The 20,458-nt window shown below is 47.2% G+C and overlaps 2 protein-coding genes across 11 annotated transcripts in view; one reads left to right on the plus strand and one right to left on the minus strand.

Annotated features, from left to right (window-relative positions):
• Positions 1-13,632, minus strand: part of ADGRA3 (adhesion G protein-coupled receptor A3) — a 134,994-nt gene extending 121,362 nt beyond the window's left edge. For 3 of the 4 annotated variants that reach the window (XM_075930639.2, XM_089777837.1, XM_014581111.3), the window contains exon 1: positions 13,271-13,632. In XM_075930639.2, coding sequence (XP_075786754.2) covers positions 13,271-13,476 — 206 coding nt within the window. In that variant the 5' untranslated portion in view covers positions 13,477-13,632. The remainder of the gene's footprint in view (positions 1-13,270) is intronic. The other variant, XM_075930638.2, reaches the window with a different exon arrangement.
• Positions 13,633-13,787: 155 nt separating this feature from the next.
• The window catches only part of LOC112543864 (cytosolic beta-glucosidase), a 97,232-nt gene continuing 90,561 nt past the window's right edge, over positions 13,788-20,458 (plus strand). For 5 of the 7 annotated variants that reach the window (XM_075930642.2, XM_075930659.2, XM_075930651.2 and 2 more), the window contains exon 1: positions 13,805-13,923. The gene's annotated coding sequence lies outside the window, so the exon portion shown is untranslated. Of the gene's footprint in view, positions 13,924-20,458 lie in introns of all 7 variants that reach the window. The other 2 variants (XM_075930646.2, XM_075930653.2) reach the window with 1 other exon arrangement.

The following is a 20,458-nucleotide window of genomic DNA, read 5'->3' on the forward strand; positions in this document are numbered from 1 at the left end:
ACCACCTCCTGGGGTGCCTGGACTGCATGCACTGCCAGAGCAGTGAGAGAGCCATCCCCAAAATATCACCATAACCTTGCAGGGATCCCTTATCCCTACTTCTATGGGTGTGCAAGGACAGAGAAGAGATCCTCAGGACCTATTGCCTTTGACTGAAGCAAAAAAAGGAATACAACTTAAATAAAAAAGGATTTAAAAAAATATTGGTGGCATTTGGCCAGCTGGGTAGCAATATATAGCTGGTGTTCTGATGCTTCAGTGGCAGTTACACCTGATTAATTTCAAGTTTAAAATATAGTTGCCATACTCCACATAGATTTTTGCCACTCATTAAGCAGATAGGAAGGGAACCAAGGAGTGGCACTGAATGACTCAGCCACATGACTTTTCCATTCCCATTTGAGTCACTGTGGATTCAATACTTTATTTGAAAAATAAACACCACCTTTTATATCCATGATAAATTTCCATTTAATACATTTGAACCAGCCCTCACGCTGTCCCAATGCATTCTGACGAAGTAATAAAGAGCAAGAATATTGGATAGCAAAAAAGTAAAGTAAGAATACTGTGACACTAAGTCCCCATTTTTTTATAGAAATGTGTTTTGAGTATAAATATATGCATTAACTCAAATATGCTTTATGCAAAAAGGACAAAGTAACCTATTATTCAACAGATTGTAATCCCCTGATTATGTACATTCGATTTGTGTGCATGCATCTTCCTTGTATATGAAGTTAGAAATATGATGCATGAACCTGTTTGTTAATCTAGGTCTTCTAGTGAAATCAATTAGCGATACTTAAGAAACCTGATAGCCCAGTGCTAAAAAGACAAATAGCTTTTTCCTGTAAGCCTAAACTGCAGCTGATCTCAAAAAAACATGCAACCATGCCACCTGTGACTGAATCCATCTTGAACTTGGTATTGTTCCACTAGGTTGGGAGACAAACAAAAATTTCCCACATTGGGAAATTCTATTTAAAGAATAGAAAGCGAGCACTGATTGGAAGCCAGTTGAAAACAGATTTTTTTCCATGATTGGAAGACATGTGAAGAGACCTGGAAACAAAGAATTCCTATGGAAGGGAGAGGGAGGGAGGAAGAAGCAGTTGGACCTAGGTCAGAAAACCGATAAGCATGGGCTTTAAGGACTTCACCTGAATTAAGGACTAGAGTGCAAAAACATGATTTGTAACAATTTCTCTTGGTGTATTAGGATTAACTGGTGTGTTTTGTTTATTTTATCTTAGTAACTTACTTTGATCTGCCTCATCACTTGAAACTATTTAAATCCCTGAAATATTTAAAAGTGATTTTATTATTATTAAACCCAGTGTAAATAATTGTTACCTGGGGGAACAACAACTGTGCATCTCTCTCATTGTTAAAAAGAAAACACTTCATGAGCTTTCTTGGTGTAAAACTTTTATACAGAGTAAGATGGATTTTATTAGGAGATTTGGTCCTTTGGGGGGCTGGGCTTCTGAGTGCGGTCAGATCCCTGTCACTTAGCCCCTCCCAGAGATGAGCTGTTGCCAGCATCTGTGTTACTCTGCAGGAGAACTGTTACCCAAACTCTGATACCAGAGCTTCTGATTCAGCTGGACAGAAACATGAGGTGCCCTGGAGCACAGGCAGGCAGGCAGGCTTAGTGCTATGATCAACCCATACCACTTATTGGTGACAATCGCAAGAGGATCTCTGTGATCCAACCCAAATCCTACTTGCCTTGTTCATTAATAAACGCGAACCACAGGCTGCTAGGCCATGGTAGCTGAGCTCCAGCAGCCTTGGTGGCTGAGGCAGTGGAAGCAGGCAGTAGGGCAGGAATCACTTCCATGACTCCTTCCTCCTCCCCCAATCACGCTTGGGGAAATGCACTTAGAGAGGGAGGGGCACAAATGCCACCAACGGCCATTCTCCCTGCCCACGTGACCAATTTTGCCAGCAGCAGCGCAGTAATGGCAGCCATCTAGGGCTCTGCACCACCCACCCATGAAGGCAATTTTGCCAGTGGCACTGCTGGGGCTGAGATGGTGGCAGAACAGGATGCGCCTCCCTGCCTCCTCAGTAATGGCAGCCAGCCAGAGCTCCATGCTGCTGACTTCTACCCATAGGGGTGCACGACATGCTCAGGGAGGGAAGGGATGCAAAGGAAGAGGGAGCGCACTTGCTACCAACAGCTGCTCCCCCCTGCCTGAGCGACAGTAATGGTCATGTCCTCTAGGGGGTAAAGACCTAGAGGGGCTAAAGACCTAGAGAGGCTTTGTAAAATGCAGGTGGAGTGGGGGAAAAGGGGTGTTGGGGGAGGGCTCATGGGGTCACAGGGCAAGAGGGTGTTGGCATTGGCTGTAGGGGGTCACTGGTTAAATGGTATGGGGGGAGTCAAAGGATGTTAGGCACTGGAGAGCAAGGGGCTGGGGTGGAGCTAAGCAGACAGGCAACATTCTGTTTGCATATGCATTATGTGCATAATGAATATTCAAATAAATTATTACCAATCACCAAATTTATAAACAGGTTTGCTGATCAATGGCATTAAAAACATTGGGAATCACTGGACTAGGGAAATACAACCTAGACTGGGCTAATATAAGACCGGGTGCATAACTGGTTTGATAATGGTTCACAGAGAGTAGTTACCAGTTTTTCAGAGTCATGCTGGAAGGGCATAACAGGTGGGGTTCTATAGGGATCAGTTTGGGAACTGGTTCTTTCAATATCATCATCATCATCATCGATTTAAATCAGTGGTCCCCAATGCGGTGCCCGCAGGCACCATAGCGCCTGCCGGGCCATTTCTGTGTACCCGCCGAGTGATCATGGCCACCCTCACCCCAGGGCACGTGGTGCATGGGCGGTGCCGGCCCCTAGGCACGCAGTGTATGGGTGGCCCTGCCCTCGGGTGCATGGCACAAGGGCTGCGGCAGCCCTGGGCGCATGGGCGGTGCAGGCCCCTGGACACGCAACACATGGGCACCCCGCCCCCAGGCGCACGGTACATGGGCTGTGCCGGCCCCGGGCGTGTGGCGTATGAACGTCCCCGCCCCTGGCACATGGCACAGGAGCGGTGCCGGTCCCAGGCGTGCGGCGCATGGATGGTACCAGCACCGGGCACACAGCGTATGGGCGTCCCCGGCCACGGGCGCTCAGCATATGGGCGGCCCTGTCCCCGGGTGCGCAGCGCAAGGGCGGTGCCGGAACAGGCATGGCACTGGCCCTGGGTACGCGGCACAGGGGCGGCACCAGCATGGGCTGTGCCGGCCCTGGGTGCATGGCATATGGGCGTCCCAGCCCCTGGGCACGCAGCGCAGGAGCGGCGCCGGCCTCAGACGCGCACCGCATGGGTGATGCTGGCTCCTGGGCGTGCGGCACAGGAGCAGCACTGGCCCTGGGAGTGCAGCACATGGGTGGCGCTGGCACTGGGCATGCAGCATATGGGTGGCCCCGCCCCTGGGTGCCTGCGCAGCCCCAAAAAGTTGGGGACCACTATATTTAGATAATGTCCTGGAGAGTACACTTACAAAGTTTGCAGATGATGCCAGACTGGGAGGGGTTTCAAGTGCTTTGGAGAACAGGATTATAATTCAAAATTATCTGGGCAAATTGGAGAAATGGTCTGAGGTAAATAGGTTGAAATTCAATAAGGATAAATGCAAAGTGCTCCACTTAGGGAGGAACAGTCTCACATATGCAAATTGGGAAATAATTGCCTAGAAAGGAGTACAACTGAAAAGGATCCAGAGGTTATAGTGGACCACAGGCCAAACATGGGTCAACTTTGTGACTACTGCAAACATCTTTCTGGGATGCATTAGCAGGAGCACTGTAAACATCTTTCTGGGATGCATTAGCAGGAGCACTGTAAATGAGACACAAGGGAGACACAAGGGCTGTGTCTACATCGGCACCCCTTTCCGGAAAAGGGATGCTAATGTAGCGCTTTGGAATAGGCAAATCCACGGGGGATTTAAATATCCCCCGCGGCATTTGCATTAACATGGCTGCTGCTTTTTTCCGGCTTGGAGATAAGCCGGAGAAAAGCGCCAGTCTAGATGTGATTCTCTGGAAAATAAAGCCTTTTCCAGAGGATCTCTTATTCCTACTTGAATAGGAATAAGTAGGAATAAGAGATCCTCCGGAAAAGGCTTTATTTTCCGGAGAATCACGTCTAGACTGGCGCTTTTCTCCGGCTTATCTCCAAGCCGGAAAAAAGCGGCAGCCATGTTAATGCAAATACCGCGGGGGATATTTAAATCCCCCACGGATTTGCCTATTCCAAAGCGCTACATTAGCATCCCTTTTCCGGAAAGCGATGCCAGTGTAGACACAGCCAAGAAGTAATTCCTCCACTCTATTCTGCGATGATTAGGCCTCTACTGGAGTACTGTGTCTAGCTCTGGGTGCCATATTTCAGGAGTGATGAGGACAAATTGGAGATGGTCAAGAGAACAACAAAACAATGACAGGTCTAGAAAATGTGACCTGTGAGGAAAGAACTAGGATTGTTTAGCATGGAAAAGAGAAGACTGGGAGGGTACATAAGAGTTTTCAAGTACCTACAAGGTTGTTACAAGGAAGAGGGCTAAAAATATTTTCCTTAACCTGTGGCAATAGGACAAGAAGCAATGGGCTTATATTGCAGCAAGGGGGGGTTAGGTTGGAACTTCCTGTCAGGGTAATTAAGCACTGGAATAAATTGCCTGGAGAGGTTATACAATCTCCATAATTGTCTAAACTCTCCTAAAAGTCTCCAAACACGTCAGGTATGGTCTAGATCAGGGATGGGCAACCTTTCTGAAGTGGCGTGCCAAGATTTAACTCTCCTGCCCTGGTCTGTGCCACTCTCCCAGGAGGGGCTCTCCCCACTATGCATCCCACTTTATCTCCTGCCCTGGGCTCCACTCCAGCTTTTCCTGCGAGGAGGGGAGGAGCAGCACCCTTCCCCAGAAACCGGATGCATTGTGGAGCCTTGGGGCATTCTCCCTGCAGGAAACCGGCAATGGCTCCAATCTTGGGGGGGGTGGGCGGGCATGATGCTGGATCACCATCATGGGTTGGGGTCAGGAAAGTAGGCAAAGCAGGGGTGGGTGGGTGACCCTGGGATATCCGGGCCATAGCACCCTTGTCTTCCCGCCAAGGATCTAGATGTCCAAGGGCCAATGTGGTTTGGGGCAGGGAGAAACAAGCAATACAGCTCGCAGCACTGAGCACATGCTGGGCTCATCTAGACTACGTAGAAGATTCGAAAGAGGATATTGAAATTCCGCGGGAATTTGCATTTTTCCTCAAAAAAATGAGGTTTACGTGGCTTTTCAAAAAGGAGGCTTGCCAAAAAAAAAACAAACAAAAAAAAACACACACACACACACACACACACACACACCCCTTGACTTTCACTTTTGAAACCTCCACTTTCAAAAGTGAGATCAAAAGAAGATATGCAAATTCCCATAGAATTGCATGTCCTCTTTCGAATCTTCCACATAGTCTAGATGAGCCAACTGTGGAGAGACTATTTGTTCTTTCAGTGCTATCAGTTCAATTTTCACAGGCTTACAAATAGCTGATTGATACAAACAGGAACCAATTTGATATAGCAATTTTACAGGTCTGTAGTATGGATAAAAAATTTGTATTTTTATGCAATTTAAAAAAATACTGGCAACCCTTAAAGCCCAATAACACATTTGCCCTCTTAAAAAAGGTATGGCCCCAGAGCAGCCACAGTCCACCAGACAGCCCTGCTAGCCCTGGAGCAGCTTCGATCCCCAGATAAAAGCTCCATCCCCCACATGGACTACCCACCCCCAGAGCAGCCCCACTCCTCCATGTGCACTGGCCGCCTGTGGAGTAGCCACAGCCCCCGAAGCAGCCACCCACCACACAGCCCCTCACTGCGGACCAGCTCCAGCACATTGGGCAGCCACCTTCCCATTTGGCTGCCAATGAGAAGGACCTCCTCCCAACACCATGCCACTCACCTTCTAGCTGTAAGATGAATGCTGCTGCCCAGCTCTGCAAAGGAGGTGGGCGGGTGTAGATTTTTTTTTTAAAATGCGTGGCCATGCAGGCGCACACCTTACAGGGAATTATGCTGAGCTTCTGCTACAGACCATGCGCATGCCACTCAAAATCAGTTAACGTGCCACCTATGGCACACATGCCGTAAGTTTCTGACCCCTGATCTAGACGCTTGGTCCTGCCATGACTGCAGGGGAGTGGACTGGATGAACTCTCGAGATTCATGATGTGACTGAAACACTATCATTGGCAGACAGGGATCTGAAGTAGGGATGTTAGCAAACAGTCATTTAAACAATTAACTGATAAGCCTGGGTTTATCAGTTAATCCAAAGACTACATGCACACACACCCCTTGCTGCCTCTGAAGGGTGGAAGGCTGGAGCCAGTGCCTGTGGGGAGCCAGCTCCCTAAACATGCCAGTTCTGGCGAAGCCGCCTGCCCTCCCACCCATGTGCTGATGCCCATGATGCCAATACTGTTCAACATCTTCATTAATGATCTGGATGATGGGTTGTTTTTCACTTTCAGCAAGATCGCAGGTGACAATAAGCTTGGTAGAGACATAGATACCCGGGAGGCTAGGGAAAGGTCTAGAGTGACAGACAAATGGCACCTAAAGAAATTTGAAGAGGTTTAACAAGGATAAATGTATAGTCCTGCACTTCGGACAGAAGAATTCAATGGACTGCTACAGACTGGCTAAGCAGCAGTTCTGCAAACAAAGACTCAGAGAGATCACTGGCTGAGAAGCTGAATAAGAGTCAACAGTGTGCCTTGTTGCCAAGATGGCTGACAGCATACGGGGCTGAATTAGAAGGAGCACTGCTAGCAGATGTAATAAAAAAAAGTGGTTATTCCCCTCTACTCAGCACTTGTGAGGCTACATTTGGAGTACTGTGTCCAGTTTTGTGACCACCCGTTACAGAAAGGATATGGACAAACTGGAGAGTGCCCAATACAAGGCAATGAAAGTGACTTATGAAGAGATGCTGAAGAAACTCCGCTTATTTATTCTGCAGAAGAGTGAGGAGGGATTTGATAGTCTTCAACTACCTGAAACGGGGCGCGTCCAAAGAGGATGGAGGTAGGCCAGGCCTAGGGAAAATATGGACCACCCACAGAGGCACCCCTGCTTGCCCCGCAGCTCAGAAACACAGCTGCGGAGAGGGGTTTTTGGAGTACAGAGGGATGGGGTTTCAGGACAGACACTGGCCAATGGGAGCTGCTTGTTTAAACAACAAGCAGCCACAAAGCACAATCCTCCTGGTCACTCACTCAAGCACATGACAGAGTAGGCAGAAACATTTTAAGCTCTGAAAGCCTTTAGCTCGGCAGGCAGGCAGGCAGGCAGGCAAGTCTCCTGGCAAAAACCTGCCTCTGGCACCTCAGCCCTTCCCTTCCCCAACCCTCTGTCCCACACTCCTGCCCCCTTACTCCACATGCACCCATATCCCCTCCCAAATCTGGCACCCCAATCTCCTGCCCGAGATCACAATCCCCTCCTACCCTTGGTCACATCCCAAAACCCTGCACCCCAGTCCCTTGCCCTAGGTCACAACCACCTCCTTCACCCAAATTCCCACCTAGATTCCATTCTCCCTTCTGCATTCAGCCTCCATCTCAGATGGGGTACCTCCTCCATTAACACCATGAAAGACTGCAACCCTCAAACACTTTCCAAAATCTTGGGAGTGGCCCCCCCCATCAAAAATTATTTCCCACCCCTGAGCTAGGCTATTCTTGGTGGTGGCACATGACAGAACAAGGAACAGTGGTCTCAAGGTGCAATGGCGGAGTCTAGATTAACTATTAAGAAACATTATTTCATTAGGAGGGCAGAACACAGGAATGGATTATCTAGGAAAGTTGTGGAATTGCCATCCTTGCCTGGAATGATTTAGTTGGGGTTGGTCCTCCTTTGACTAGGGAGCTGGAATAGATGACCTCTTGGGGTCTCTTCCAACCCTAATGTTCTATGGTTGGATAGGAAACTCAATAAAGGAAGATATGTAAATACCTCTCAAAAGATATGCTGGACCATAAATGACTGTACTGTTCTAAATCTTTCAAAAACTATATTTCAATATAGAATGACCACAGGTGATTCTTATCTCTTAGAAGAATAATCTTATCTTATAGACGTGATAATTATCTTATAGAAAATGTATTTAATTTAATAATTTATTTAGTTTGTTTTTAAACAACACATATCTTTTCCAATCTCAACACACTGTTATACCTTAGACCAGGGGTTCCCAAACTTTTTGTTACGTGGACCAGTAAATCCAATCGCGAACTTTTGGAGGACTGGTAATGTTCATTTGCATATTCATTAAGCAAATTATTTGAATATTCAAATAAGTTGTTTCTGGTCCTCCCAAAACCCCCAGTGCCAGCTTTAGCAAATATAAACACATAAAAAACAAACTGAGAAAATACCAGACATATAACATGTCTGGTATTTTCTCATTAGGTAAGTTGTATTATTACTAGATGTATCAGTTTGTAGTTTTGAACTGCCTGGCTGGTAAATGTGCTCAGGCTGCATGAGTGTGTCTACCAGCCAGACAGTTCGCAACTACTCGAGGAGGGTGTTTGTGTGTGTGTGGGGGGGGGGGGGGGGGGGGACACGACAATAGAATCCCCGGGCTGGACTAACTCATGCTTTGTGGGGGGGAGGGGAGAACGGGGCAGCACCCCAAGATCTACATATGGCCAGGTCAGTCCCACTCCCCGCAGGCCGAATCATTCTTCCCCCCGCTTCCCCTGCTGCACCTCTGGCCAGCCCCACTTCCCCCAACCCCTTCCCGGGCAGCCAGTTCTCCCCCGTTTCTCCTCCCAATCTCCCTTGGCCAGCCCCGCTGCCCGCATTCAGCCCTCCTTCCAGCAGCCGCTTCTCCTCACTCCCCCACCCCCCATCTTCCCCAGCCAGCTCCCTACCCCCAACCTCGCACCCCCTGGCAGCCCTGCTTCCACCGGCCTCCCAATCTTCCCAGCCTGCCCCGATTCCCCTGTCCAGGGCTGCTTCCAGTGGCCAGCTCTCCCCTCCTCTTCACCCCAGAATCCCCTGGCACCTGCACCTTCCCTTAGCCCTGTACCCTCCTGGTGCCTCCCCCTTCCCCTACTGCCGCTTCCCCCTTTTTCCCTAATACCCACCCCCTCACCACCCTCTGCCCCACTCCCCTCCTGCCCCTCTGTGCCCTCACACATGACTTGCTCCATCCTGGCCTTCCTCATGCCCACCCCTTCTTTCAAGCCTTCTCCCAGCACCTCCTCCTCCAGCTCCCAATGCCCTTCCCCTCTCCTCTCTTCTCTCAGCATCATCCTGTCCCCCCTCCCACTGACACCTCCCCTCCTGCCGTTTCCCTCATTGTCTGCATTTGGCCCCCTGGCATTTGTCTCTCTCTCCTGCACCCTGTCCCTTGGTGCCTTCCCCTCTGCCGCACAAGCCCATTCCCTACCTTCTGCCTTTCACATTTCGGGGCCGGAGGCCATGCTCAGGCCCCGGAGGCCGGCCCCGGATGCAGCGTGGCCCCGCCACGTGCCTCCAAAGAATTTTAAAATCCGGAGCCGTGACGTCACATCATGCCCGGGCGTCCTCCCCATCCACGTGCAATGCCGCACATGGGCAGCAGCAGGCAGTGAGGAACCACGCATGGCAGGGACGCTGTGGGGGCAGGGTGGGAGGACGCGCAGGGGGGAGGGGGACGCGTGGGGGAGGGAGAGCCTGGGCTCGCTCCAGGCAGAGCTGGGGGATAGACCCAGATCCACATATTGGTGGAGCAGGGCCCCTGGCTCTGTAACTCGCCGGCACTTCTGGGATCAGGGGCACAGGGACCAAATCGGCCTAACGCCGGCAGCCACCAGCCACGCTGAGGCCCGGTATTTTTTTCCTGCGGCCCGGTAGTTTGGGAAACGCTGCCTTAGACCTTGCAACATACCTGTGCAGTAGATACTACCCTCATTTCAGTAATGGACAAGCTATTGAAAGCCACTTTTTCCCTTAAACTGTATCTATTTAAAGCTCGTGTGCAATAAAAATCCACAAAGACTATGTGTGAAAAGAAGAAAGATATAAGAGAGGAAAGCAACTTTCAACAGGAATTATAAGTCTCTAGTCAGAAATAACAGCATTTTATTTCTATTTAAATACACTAACTAATGAAGAAATTCTGCACCACAAAATAAGTACCCGACCCGGAGACTACGCAGGAACTCACCAGGTGAGTAAAAAAAAAAATAAGTATACGCCGTGGGGAGGGAGGGGCAGAGTGATGGGGGGGTTGTAAAAATGCATATGGGTTTATATGCGCCAAAATACAGTAATTATTGTGAGCTATCAAACGCGCTAAAAATTGATAGCACTAACCAGTGTTTGAAAAGCAATGTATGAAAGATAGAGTAGATACACCCACAAGTCCTGGAGTAATAACTTGGTGAGGAGCCCAATCCCTTCTCAACGTGTGGAGAAATGGTCTCAGAATTTCTGCCATGGTGCTGTACCCAGATCCCGCTTGGGAACTTTCACATCTGTCTCTAGTTAGTAGCTGCTGGATGAATATGCAGCTCCAATAGCATCTAGTTGCTGCAAAGGAAAAGAACTGTTGTTCTCTGTCGTTCTCTGTCTCTCAATTCAGAGTTTCCAATGCTCTACACTTTTCCAGCCTCTAATTTTTTTGTTTCTTCCCCCTTTTCCCATAGTTGTAGTTCAATCCTCTCCTGAAGACAGCTTTTTTTTCTGGAAGCAGTAACAATTTGACTGACAGCATACTTGAAAATATCAGGGCTATACATGCTGTTCTAAGTAACAGAGGTAAAACTGACCAGATGTGTTAGTTTCATACTGCTACTACTGTGTAAAACTATGACTCTTGGTACTGCAGTGGTGTATCCGCATTTAGAGTACAGTGCATCCTTTTTTTAAATGAAATGTTAAATTTTGAAGAAACTGATACCTTAGGACTCCATGTTTGTTAAAAAGATTTCCACTCGTCATTGAAGAGTGGATTTTTCCAAGTTGTAGCAGATGTAACTATACCATATAAAATTTCCAGCTGTATTTTAATGAGCTTCTTGATATTACATTGATTTTGGGCTCGTCTACATTGGCCCCTTTTCCGGAAGGGGCATGGTAATTTTTGAAATCGCAATAGGGAAATGCGCGGGGGATTTAAATACCCCCCGCGGCATTTAAATAAAAATGTCCGCCGCTTTTTTCCGGCTTTTAGAAAAGCCGGAAAAGAGCGTCTACACTGGCCCCGATCCTCTGGAAAAAGCGCCCTTTTCCGGAGGATCTTATTCCTACTTCAAAGGGCGCTTTTTCCGGAGGATCGGGGCCAGTGTAGACGCTCTTTTCCAGCTTTTCTAAAAGCCAGAAAAAAGTGGCGGACATTTTTATTTAAATGCCGCGGGGGATATTTAAATCCCCCGCGCATTTCCCTATTGCGATTTCAAAAATTACCATGCCCCTTCCGGAAAAGGGGCCAATGTAGAGGTAGCCTTTGAGCTCAATCACATAATGCAACAGGAAGCTTGCAGGAATACGCATCCCTCTGCTACAATAAATCTGACATTCTCCTCTGCTCCAAACACTAGAATGATCTATGCAAGGAGTAGACAGACCATAGAAAAACTGTCAAACAGATCCCAAAATATTTTTAGTTAACTTATTCTCACTGTAGTTTTATTACTTTCTCTGGAGTGTGGACCTTGCCTATACCATGAACAAAAACTCTAAACCTTAACAACAATAAAAAAAAAACCTGATTATCCTGATTCATATCCTAATCCTACACACCATTACAAATGAGAGTTGTCCACCTGACTTCAGTTGGATTATTTCACATGAAGAGACCACATATGTTTGCAGAGCCTTATAGTCTAACAATTCTAAAGCAATGTAGCTTGGGTAGGATAACAGCTGCAAATTCAAATATACACAGAAAGCTGCCACACAACAGTATCCTGGCATAACTGGATTTTATATAATACCAAAATAAAACCTAAGAAAACCAGAATGATGAAAGTGGTTTATTTAAAGGTTTTAATATTTTATCCACTTTTATTTACTGTTAAAACAAACTAAGTATTTAGTGCCAGCTATCTGTTAAACTTCTAGAGGACATGTTTATACTTAGAATAAATCTTAAGTTGTGGGCTTTGTTAATCTTTTGTTTTATTGTTTTGTTCAAAATTGAATATTTAGTACCCAGTGCTTTTTTCCATTAATCTCAAACACAATAACTATCATATACAGGCTATGCTTTTTCTTTGGTTTTAATCTCAGTAAGAGCTCAAAATCAAGCCAAGAGTGAAAAGAAAACAGGTTAATAGCATTAAAGAGGTTTTATTTAACATCCACACAACATAAAAGACCACATTAAATGACTTAATATAAAGTCCTAGAAGTAATCTTTAAAAAACACACCCAAAGCAAATATTTAAGTCTTGAGCTAGGGGGAAAAAAATCACAAACGATTTTTTTCCAAACATTAAACTCCAGCACTGAAAAAAATAGGAAGTCTTCTGCACATCTTTCATAAAAACAAGTTAATTAAAACTACCAAAACGAGTTCTCAAGTAGAACTGCCAGAATGCTGATTTACCAATACCCAAGTGGGGGTTCACTCTCTACAAGAAGCCTTCCCTGCATGTTTGTTTAATAGCTGGTCCTTTAAATTTGGGAGGACATCCAAAAGTAGCCCAGCCCTAAAGAGCTAGTTAACATCCAGTCGCACTAGTCTAGACTGTCTTCACTTCCATCATAGCTGGTGAGTAACATAAGCTTCTGCTTCCCTTTTGATTTATTTCTGAGCTGAAGATACATCCCAGGAGAGATGCACTACTCTTGTAAATTACATAAGCTTAGTTCTAGGTTCTCTCTTTTCCTAGAAAGCAACCAGCCTCAGGAAACTAAACAAGCGCATAAATATTATAAGTAAAACAGACAACTAACCCTTGCAGTGTTTTAAAATAAAACAAAAGGTTCCCCCTGCACCGCCTCCCAAGGGGGCGTGTTCTCTTAGCCCCAGTCACCGCTACATGATCGCTGGAGCTGGGGGCAATGGCTGGGCAGGAGTAGATTCGCCTTTGGCCGCTTCTCCCTACACACGTTGCACTAAGGCAGGGCAGCTGCCTGTCCCGCGCAGCCTTACAGCCGGGGGCTCGCCCGTGTCCCGCGAGTAGGAGCGGGGTACGTCCCGCTGCAAGCGGCCAGTCCCCATCCCCCCGTACTTACAGCGTGACCGTCCTGTTGGGCAGCGCGTCGGGCGGCAGGACGCGGGCGAGCTCCAGACTGCTGCAAACCACCTTCCCCTCCGCCGGGGACCGGCCGGGGCTCTTGGGGCGCCCGTCGAGTTTGCATCCCGGGGGGAGCGAGGCGCCGCCGAGCAGGGCGAGGAAGAGCAGCGGCCAGGGCGAGGGGCAGCGGCCCGGGCCCGGCATGGCGTGGAGCGCAGCGCCCGGTGGGGGGCTCCGCAGGCGCCGCGGGAGGAGGAGTCTCCGGGCCGGACTCGCTCTTCCCCGCGGCCTAGAGCGGCCGTGAGCGCCCCGGAGGCGGGGCCGGGGGCGGTGTTTGTGCTGCCGCCATGTGGTGCCGGAAGGCGGCGGGCTGGAGCCGCAGCACCCGCTTGCTTCGCGGGACTCAGAACGGCCTTCGGGCAGCGCCCACCGCGCTAGCGCCGGGGCCCGCGAGCCACAGCGCCGCCTTTGGCCGCTGCCACCCAACTGCCCGGACGCTCGCGCGCGCCAATACGCAGGCGCCGGTGCCTGGCAGCTGCGACGCAGGCGCACTTGGCGTTTCGGGGGCGTGGCGCTGCAGGGCCAGTGGCGTGGCGAGAGCTGGAGAGGCCGCGGGACGCCGCGGGCAGTTGGTGCGCCCCTGGAGCGGAGGTGTGGCGGTCGTGCGCGCGCTTTCCGGGTGCGTGCTGCTCCCCTGCTCTTGCTGACCTGAGCAGCCCCTCTGCGAGGGGGGCGAGTGCAGTTGTCCCAGCTTAGGGCAGAGTTAAGGAGGGAATCCCGGTGTTGTGGCTCCCCGTCCTGTGTTCTGACTCAAAGCCTTTCCTTCCCAAGATGCTTCTGTCCTGGCATCACCCTGGCATCACCCTACCCATCTATAAAAGCTGTTCCAGCACCGCTGCCTGCTCCTGTCAGTACCTTCCCTTTTTTAGATTGGGTCTCTGGAGTACTAAAGTCACATTAAAGGATTACACTTTCCCCACCTGCTCAGAGCTGTGAGAGAGAATCTGCTTGCTCATCTTTCCAGAGGGCCTCCATTGCCAAAGAAACTGAATACCTCAGAAGCCTCTGTGTGTTCATGTTCACAACATTCTCTGTGGTAGAGAAGTACTATTTATGTTTTACAGGTAGGGAAATTCGGGCACAGAGGGTCAATATTGCCAACACTGGGCATTTAAAAAAAAACAGGAAACAAAATCAGTTGAATTTTTAATCGTATATTTTGTTTCCTAGTTTCTGGGCCTTTTGGGTGTACTCAGGTTTTCAAGCTTTTTTCTGCAGCCATGACAACTAGAAATGTACTTTCATTCTAAATGAAAACTGAGATTTTCACTTAATCACTTTCCTTCAGCAGCTGGAGTTTTCAGAAAAACATCAACTGCCAGGTAACACTTTCAAAAATGATGAGAGTTGGCAACACTTATTTATACACATTCCCACCCCAGAAGTGTGGCTGTTGTTTACATTATAAATACAAAGATATGTCCCTAAATAAGAGGTCTTTTGGAGCAGCTGCTATTCTTATGTAAAAGTGCTGGGTGCAGCCAAGTACCTGTAGTTCAAAATATCCTGTTACTCACAGCAATGCAGAGCTATGAATGCAAACAAGAACAAAGAGGGCTGCCAGCTATGGCCAGGAAGAGACTCTGGTTTGTGTTCTATTGATTGGCTGTAAAGTTAAAATAAGAGAGGGTTTTTTTTTTAATAAAAGCTTTCTTTGAATTAATATGGAAACAGAGTTTGCAGACTAATTTTAGATATGAATCAGCGCATGAGAGTACCAAACAGTAGGCAAAGTGGATTGGGCCAAGGTGGGACAAATAAGACCATAATTATTATCTAGTTTTGGTGTGTACACAGTACACACATATATAAGCTCACTGTTACATTCACCTTCAGTAAACATTCCCCTTTAGTCCTGAATCTTACTGTTCAAAGTGGAATCTATCAGATATTGGGTGTTACTCAGCTTCTCTTCCTACTCTTATTTGTTCTCTACTCTTTTTTTTAATGCTCTTATTCATGCCACTTCTGTCCCTTGCAAATGTACCTTTTCATTAATGATTTAGAAGAACACATAAGCATGTTTGTAAGTCCCATGGAAATCAGGATTACTTAAATACTTGCTAAAAATCCCATGGAAAACTATCAGAGGTAGCAGCGCGAAGAAGGCCAGGAGCAGGGGAGGCTGCCATGAAGCATCTTCTGACCGTAGTGGGCCTGAGCTCCCTGCAGACAGAGGCTGTTCTGTGACAGTAACCTCTGTCCACAGGGGGTCCGAGCTCCCCACAGACAGAGGCTGCTCCACAGTATGGGCTGTTGCTGCTACAGAACAGCCCCTTTCTGAGGGAACCTTGGACCCTCAATGGACAGGGGCTGCTGCACCTCTGTATCTGAGGCAGCAGTGCGGGGTGGCAGGCAGCTGGTCTTCAGTAGGAGCTGGTTTTTAAACTAGCTCCCCTGGCAGTCCAGCTCCTGCCTGCCACCCCGTATTGCTGCCTCTGATACAGAGGTAGCAGTGTGAGATGGCAGTTGGCTCCCTGGAAGTGGAGCCAGGAATGTGCTAGATGCCAGCCCCACCCCTGCGGACTATGAGTAGTCATGTAACCACTAAGATTTCATGCAGTTACAGTACTATTCAGTTACACAATATCTAACATTCCTAGTAACAATATTTAAAACAGCAGTGTCTGCAATATCATGAAAATGTGTTATTAGTTCAGGGAAATAATTGGCAACCAGTGGCACATGCTAGCCTAGTGGGAACTACTCTGTCTGAATAGCTGTGGAGAGGGAAAAGTCACTCTATATAGGAACCAAAACCCTATATTTTCTTCTTACATTAGTATAAGTTGCAGCACTCCACCTGTAGCCAGACAGACCAACCCCCCATATCATCCATCTTATTTGCCTCTCTGAAGCATACAGGGCAGAGAAGGAGCAGTAAAATCAGCATAGTCTATGCTGGCTCATCTGATCCTGAGAAGCTGAAAAAACAGATATGTGGAGAGAGAGCGATTAAGTCAATAAGCTGGCCTTGAGGCTGCGAGAACTGCCCCGGCTGGCACTCATGTTGATTCGAACACACACACAGTCCCTGGGAGAGGAATTTCCCACTGAGAAAAGAATTCCCAGTAATTCCAATTTAGTTATCGCTCTTACAAGTGTAAATTAAGTTCACAACTCCCTTGTAAGAACTGGTCTCACAAAAGACAGACCAGCCCCATTTGGCATGACAGATAAGAAAGAGAAATACGTGACCCCATGGCTACGTCTACACTGGCCCCTTTTCCGGAAGGGGCATGTAAATTTCACCAGTCGTCGTAGGGAAATCCGCGGGGGATTTAAATATACCCCGCGGCATTTAAATAAAAATGTCCGCCGCTTTTTTCTGGCTTTTAAAAAAGCCGTCTACACTGGCCCCGATCCTCCGGAAAAAGTGCCCTTTTCCGGAGGGTCTTATTCCTACTTCAAAGGATCGGGGAGGATCGGGGCCAGTGTAGACGCTCTTTTCCGGCTTTTTTAAAAGCCGGAAAAAAGTGGCGGACATTTTTATTTAAATGCCGCGGGGGATATTTAAATCCCCCGCGGATTTCCCTACGACGACTGGTGAAATTTACATGCCCCTTCTGGAAAAGGGGCCAGTGTAGACGTAGCCCGTGAGTATAAAGGTGGTACAGCAGCACACTCTCTTTTGAGTGTCATTCTACCCTCTACCTGCTGGTCGGGTTAGGTGTTTGACCTCCCGAGGTTCTATGGGGACGCCCACCTCATATTTTTGTCTTTCCTAGGAATTGAGGGACCGGCCCTGGCCTGACATGCTGGAGTCGAGAGGCACAGAAGGGGGTAAAAATTGTACCTGGATGTGGTCCTCTGTCTTAAGTGTACACATAGAAAGAGTAAGCTGTTACTTGGTACCATTATTTCTATTTTTCTATCTTTATCTTCTTTGTAACCATTTTTAAGATCTATATTTTGCTAGTAGTTAAGAAATAGAGCAATAGACATTGTAACCATATGATTTATAAGCTTCTTTAATAAACCTGTAACTGTTTAAGCTTTAACCTGACTCCTTCAGTTGCTGTAACAGAACCAGGCACAATTTAAAAGAACTTCAGCCGGTCATAAAGGGACAGATATAGGGAGAGCTTGGGCGTTTGGATTTGTGTCACACCCAGGTGGCAAAATCCGTTGGGGCGCTTCTCAGCCTCCCCGAGGCTGCCCGCTGCGAAGGAATTATGAATTCTAGCAGCTGAAATCTGAAGTGTAAAAAGCTCTCTCTGTACACTCATTGGGGTGCCCATCAACCTCTTCCAGGTTGCCCACTGCAGGGGACCCCGGTCTCAGCAGTTGAAGTCTCGGGTGAATAGTACACACACAGTATAGGAAGAGCTTGGGCGTTTGGATTTGTGTCACACCCAGGTGGAAAAATCCATTGGGGCACTTCTCAGCCTCCCCGAGGCTGCCCGCTGCGAAGGAATTATGAATTCTAGCAGCTGAAATCTGAAGTGTAATAAGCTCTTCCCGTACACTTATTGGGGCGCCCATCAACCTCTTCCAGGTTGCCCACTGCAAGGGACCCCGGTCTCAGCAGTTGAAGTCTCGGGTGAATAGTACACACACACACACACACCACTCACTGCCCTGACCGTCGGCTGACACCACCCCCCAAAATTGATCCTATCTAATGAAAAGACTCAAACTCTGCAACTGCTTTTTTTCATAGGCAAGGTCTTCTCAGTAGTGGATGCATAAAATCCTGCAATTTTTCTTTCAGAGAGACAAGGTTGTGCGAAGTAATACAGGAAATTCTCACCATTCATGATAGATGCATTCTCGAATCCTCCATGAATGGCAACATTTGTGAATACTGGGGCCCGCTGCTCCAGGCCCCCAAAGTGAGCTCCCCACAGTGAGTTCAGTAGTATTTTGCAGAACAATTTTGCAGAACTGATGCTATTATGTATTGATCTAGCCTTGTCCTTCAAAATGGTTTCTCATTAGTTAGTGATTCAGTTTTCCAGATGTCCATGAGCATGGGGCTACAGCAGAAAAGGCCATGTAATCGTGGAAAATTCATAGGAATGCAGGGATTCCACCCTTGCAGGTGAGGCACTGCAATTTACCTTACTTTGCCTGTTCTCATTGTTTATGACACTTTCAAAAGTTCCTCTCAATAAAGAATCCCCTCATCCAATGGTGCCAAAACTGAGGGGCCATAGGAGACAGACTGGGATGGACCCATCACCTGAGGGTGAGGTGTACCAACAGGTAAGGAGCAGGTTGTGAGAGGCACCTGAAAGGGGCTGACTCGGGGGCGGGGGGAGAAGGAGAGGCTCTCTCAAGCACTGAAGCTCCTGGGAGGGGTGGGAATAGGGGCTCATGGGAAAGCAGCATCAGGCTACTGGCAGTTATGGGGCACTTGAGAGAGAGGAGGAGGAGGGTCAGGCCAGCAGAACATGGCACTATTCCCTACACACACTCTCTCTCTCTCTCTCAATCTAGATTAGTAGTAGAGATGTAGTCGTGTTAGTCTGGTCTTGCTGAAATAAAAGACAGGACTATGCAGACTGTGCAGCACTTTAAAGACTACTAAGATGGTTTATTAGGTGATGAGCTTTCGTGGGCCTGACCCATTTCCTCTGAGCCCACAAAAGCTCAGCACCTAATAAACCAATTTGGTAGTCTTTAAAGTGCTGCATAGTCCTGTCTCAATCTAGATGACATTTTGCAGGCCAGTACAACTTTCATAAAACTGAAATTTCTTTACTTAAAAATATCACAAAGCTCAAATAGATGGGCTTTGGAATATGACCCAAATGTCAACAAATTCAGGTTATTTCAGACTAATGACTTCCAATCTGTCCAAGATATCCCCTCGCTTTCTTTGGAATCTGCTTGAAACAGTCCAGAGCACTGCAGTTAGTTTCCCAAATTGACGGCTAACCTGAAAGAATTATTCCATTTTCTTAACAGTTGTGAATGGTACATAGAACTGGGCCGAAGAGAAACGTACTTTATTTTAATTATATAGTTTCATTTTTTGAAGTTGTGGTTTGAGTGTTATACCAAATAAAAGCAAGCAGGATCTTATGAGGGGGATAAGGAAAAAGCCACATTTATTGTAAAGATGATAATAAAAAAAATAAAAAAAAGATAGAAGCAAACAACGTTGTTTATCTGCTTAACCCATATACATATAAACATTTATTCATCCATTTATTTAGGTTCTGTGTATTTGTTATAGTTACCAGCCTGGAAGTTGCTTGTGACAGAATACTGGCCAGGTATTCTGTACACAAGTGATGGTAGTGGGGAGTGAAGTCCTGATCAGATGCGCATCTGAAGCTCCTGGTGGGCTGGCAGCAGAACCTTGGACTCTAACTCCATAGTCTTTTAGTCCAGTTCTTATAGGATTTTTTTCCTATGCCAGTCTATAGGAATTGCTGCATCATGCTGATATTTTCAGGGTGGCTGCCAGGTGCTCGTCAGTGATCTTATCGGGTGGACCTCCAGTACTTGGTTTTCTCCACTTGACACCTTTTGGTTGCACTGGCACCTGACGCCTTCTTCAGCCCTTTGTTGCTGTATTCTCAGGCTGGCACCTCTCAGAACCATTCATTCATCGTCCAAGCACTCTCTCTCTCTTACATACATTCCCGAATTAATGTTTCCCATGCAGTATTTTGTATAATAATAAAAGTTGTAGTTACAAAAGTTTCTGGGTGGTATTGCTTAAAACATTCTCTGAGTGCTAAGTAAAGTTACAATGTTTTAAAGAGAACAGGCGTCAATTATGTAACAATGCCCTTAGTCAATTACAGGGCTTGGCTCCCATAGCAGAGTTAGTGGCTTGACAATGCATTGTTACAATGTATCTCTGCAATGTCAATTTCAAGCAGCCCCTTGCACAAGCTTGAGCATGCCCTGGGACACAGCATGCCTATGTTTCTGGCTACATAGGATTATATTCTTAACAGTTCTAAGTTACATGACCTAATACATTATATTCTAAAGGGGCAATAATAATAATAAATCTAAACATTTAACAATCTTAACAAATAATAATAAGAATAAGAATTAATAATAAATATAAACACTTTAAGTTGTGGGGAACAAATTATGGGGAGTCACTTCCATTTGGGGGAATCATTTTAAATAAATTAATATGTTATCCCTACATGAGTAC

Source organism: Pelodiscus sinensis, chromosome 4, assembly GCF_052426305.1.
Source record: "Pelodiscus sinensis isolate ZL-2025 chromosome 4, ASM5242630v1, whole genome shotgun sequence".
Lineage (NCBI taxonomy): Eukaryota > Metazoa > Chordata > Testudines > Trionychidae > Pelodiscus > Pelodiscus sinensis.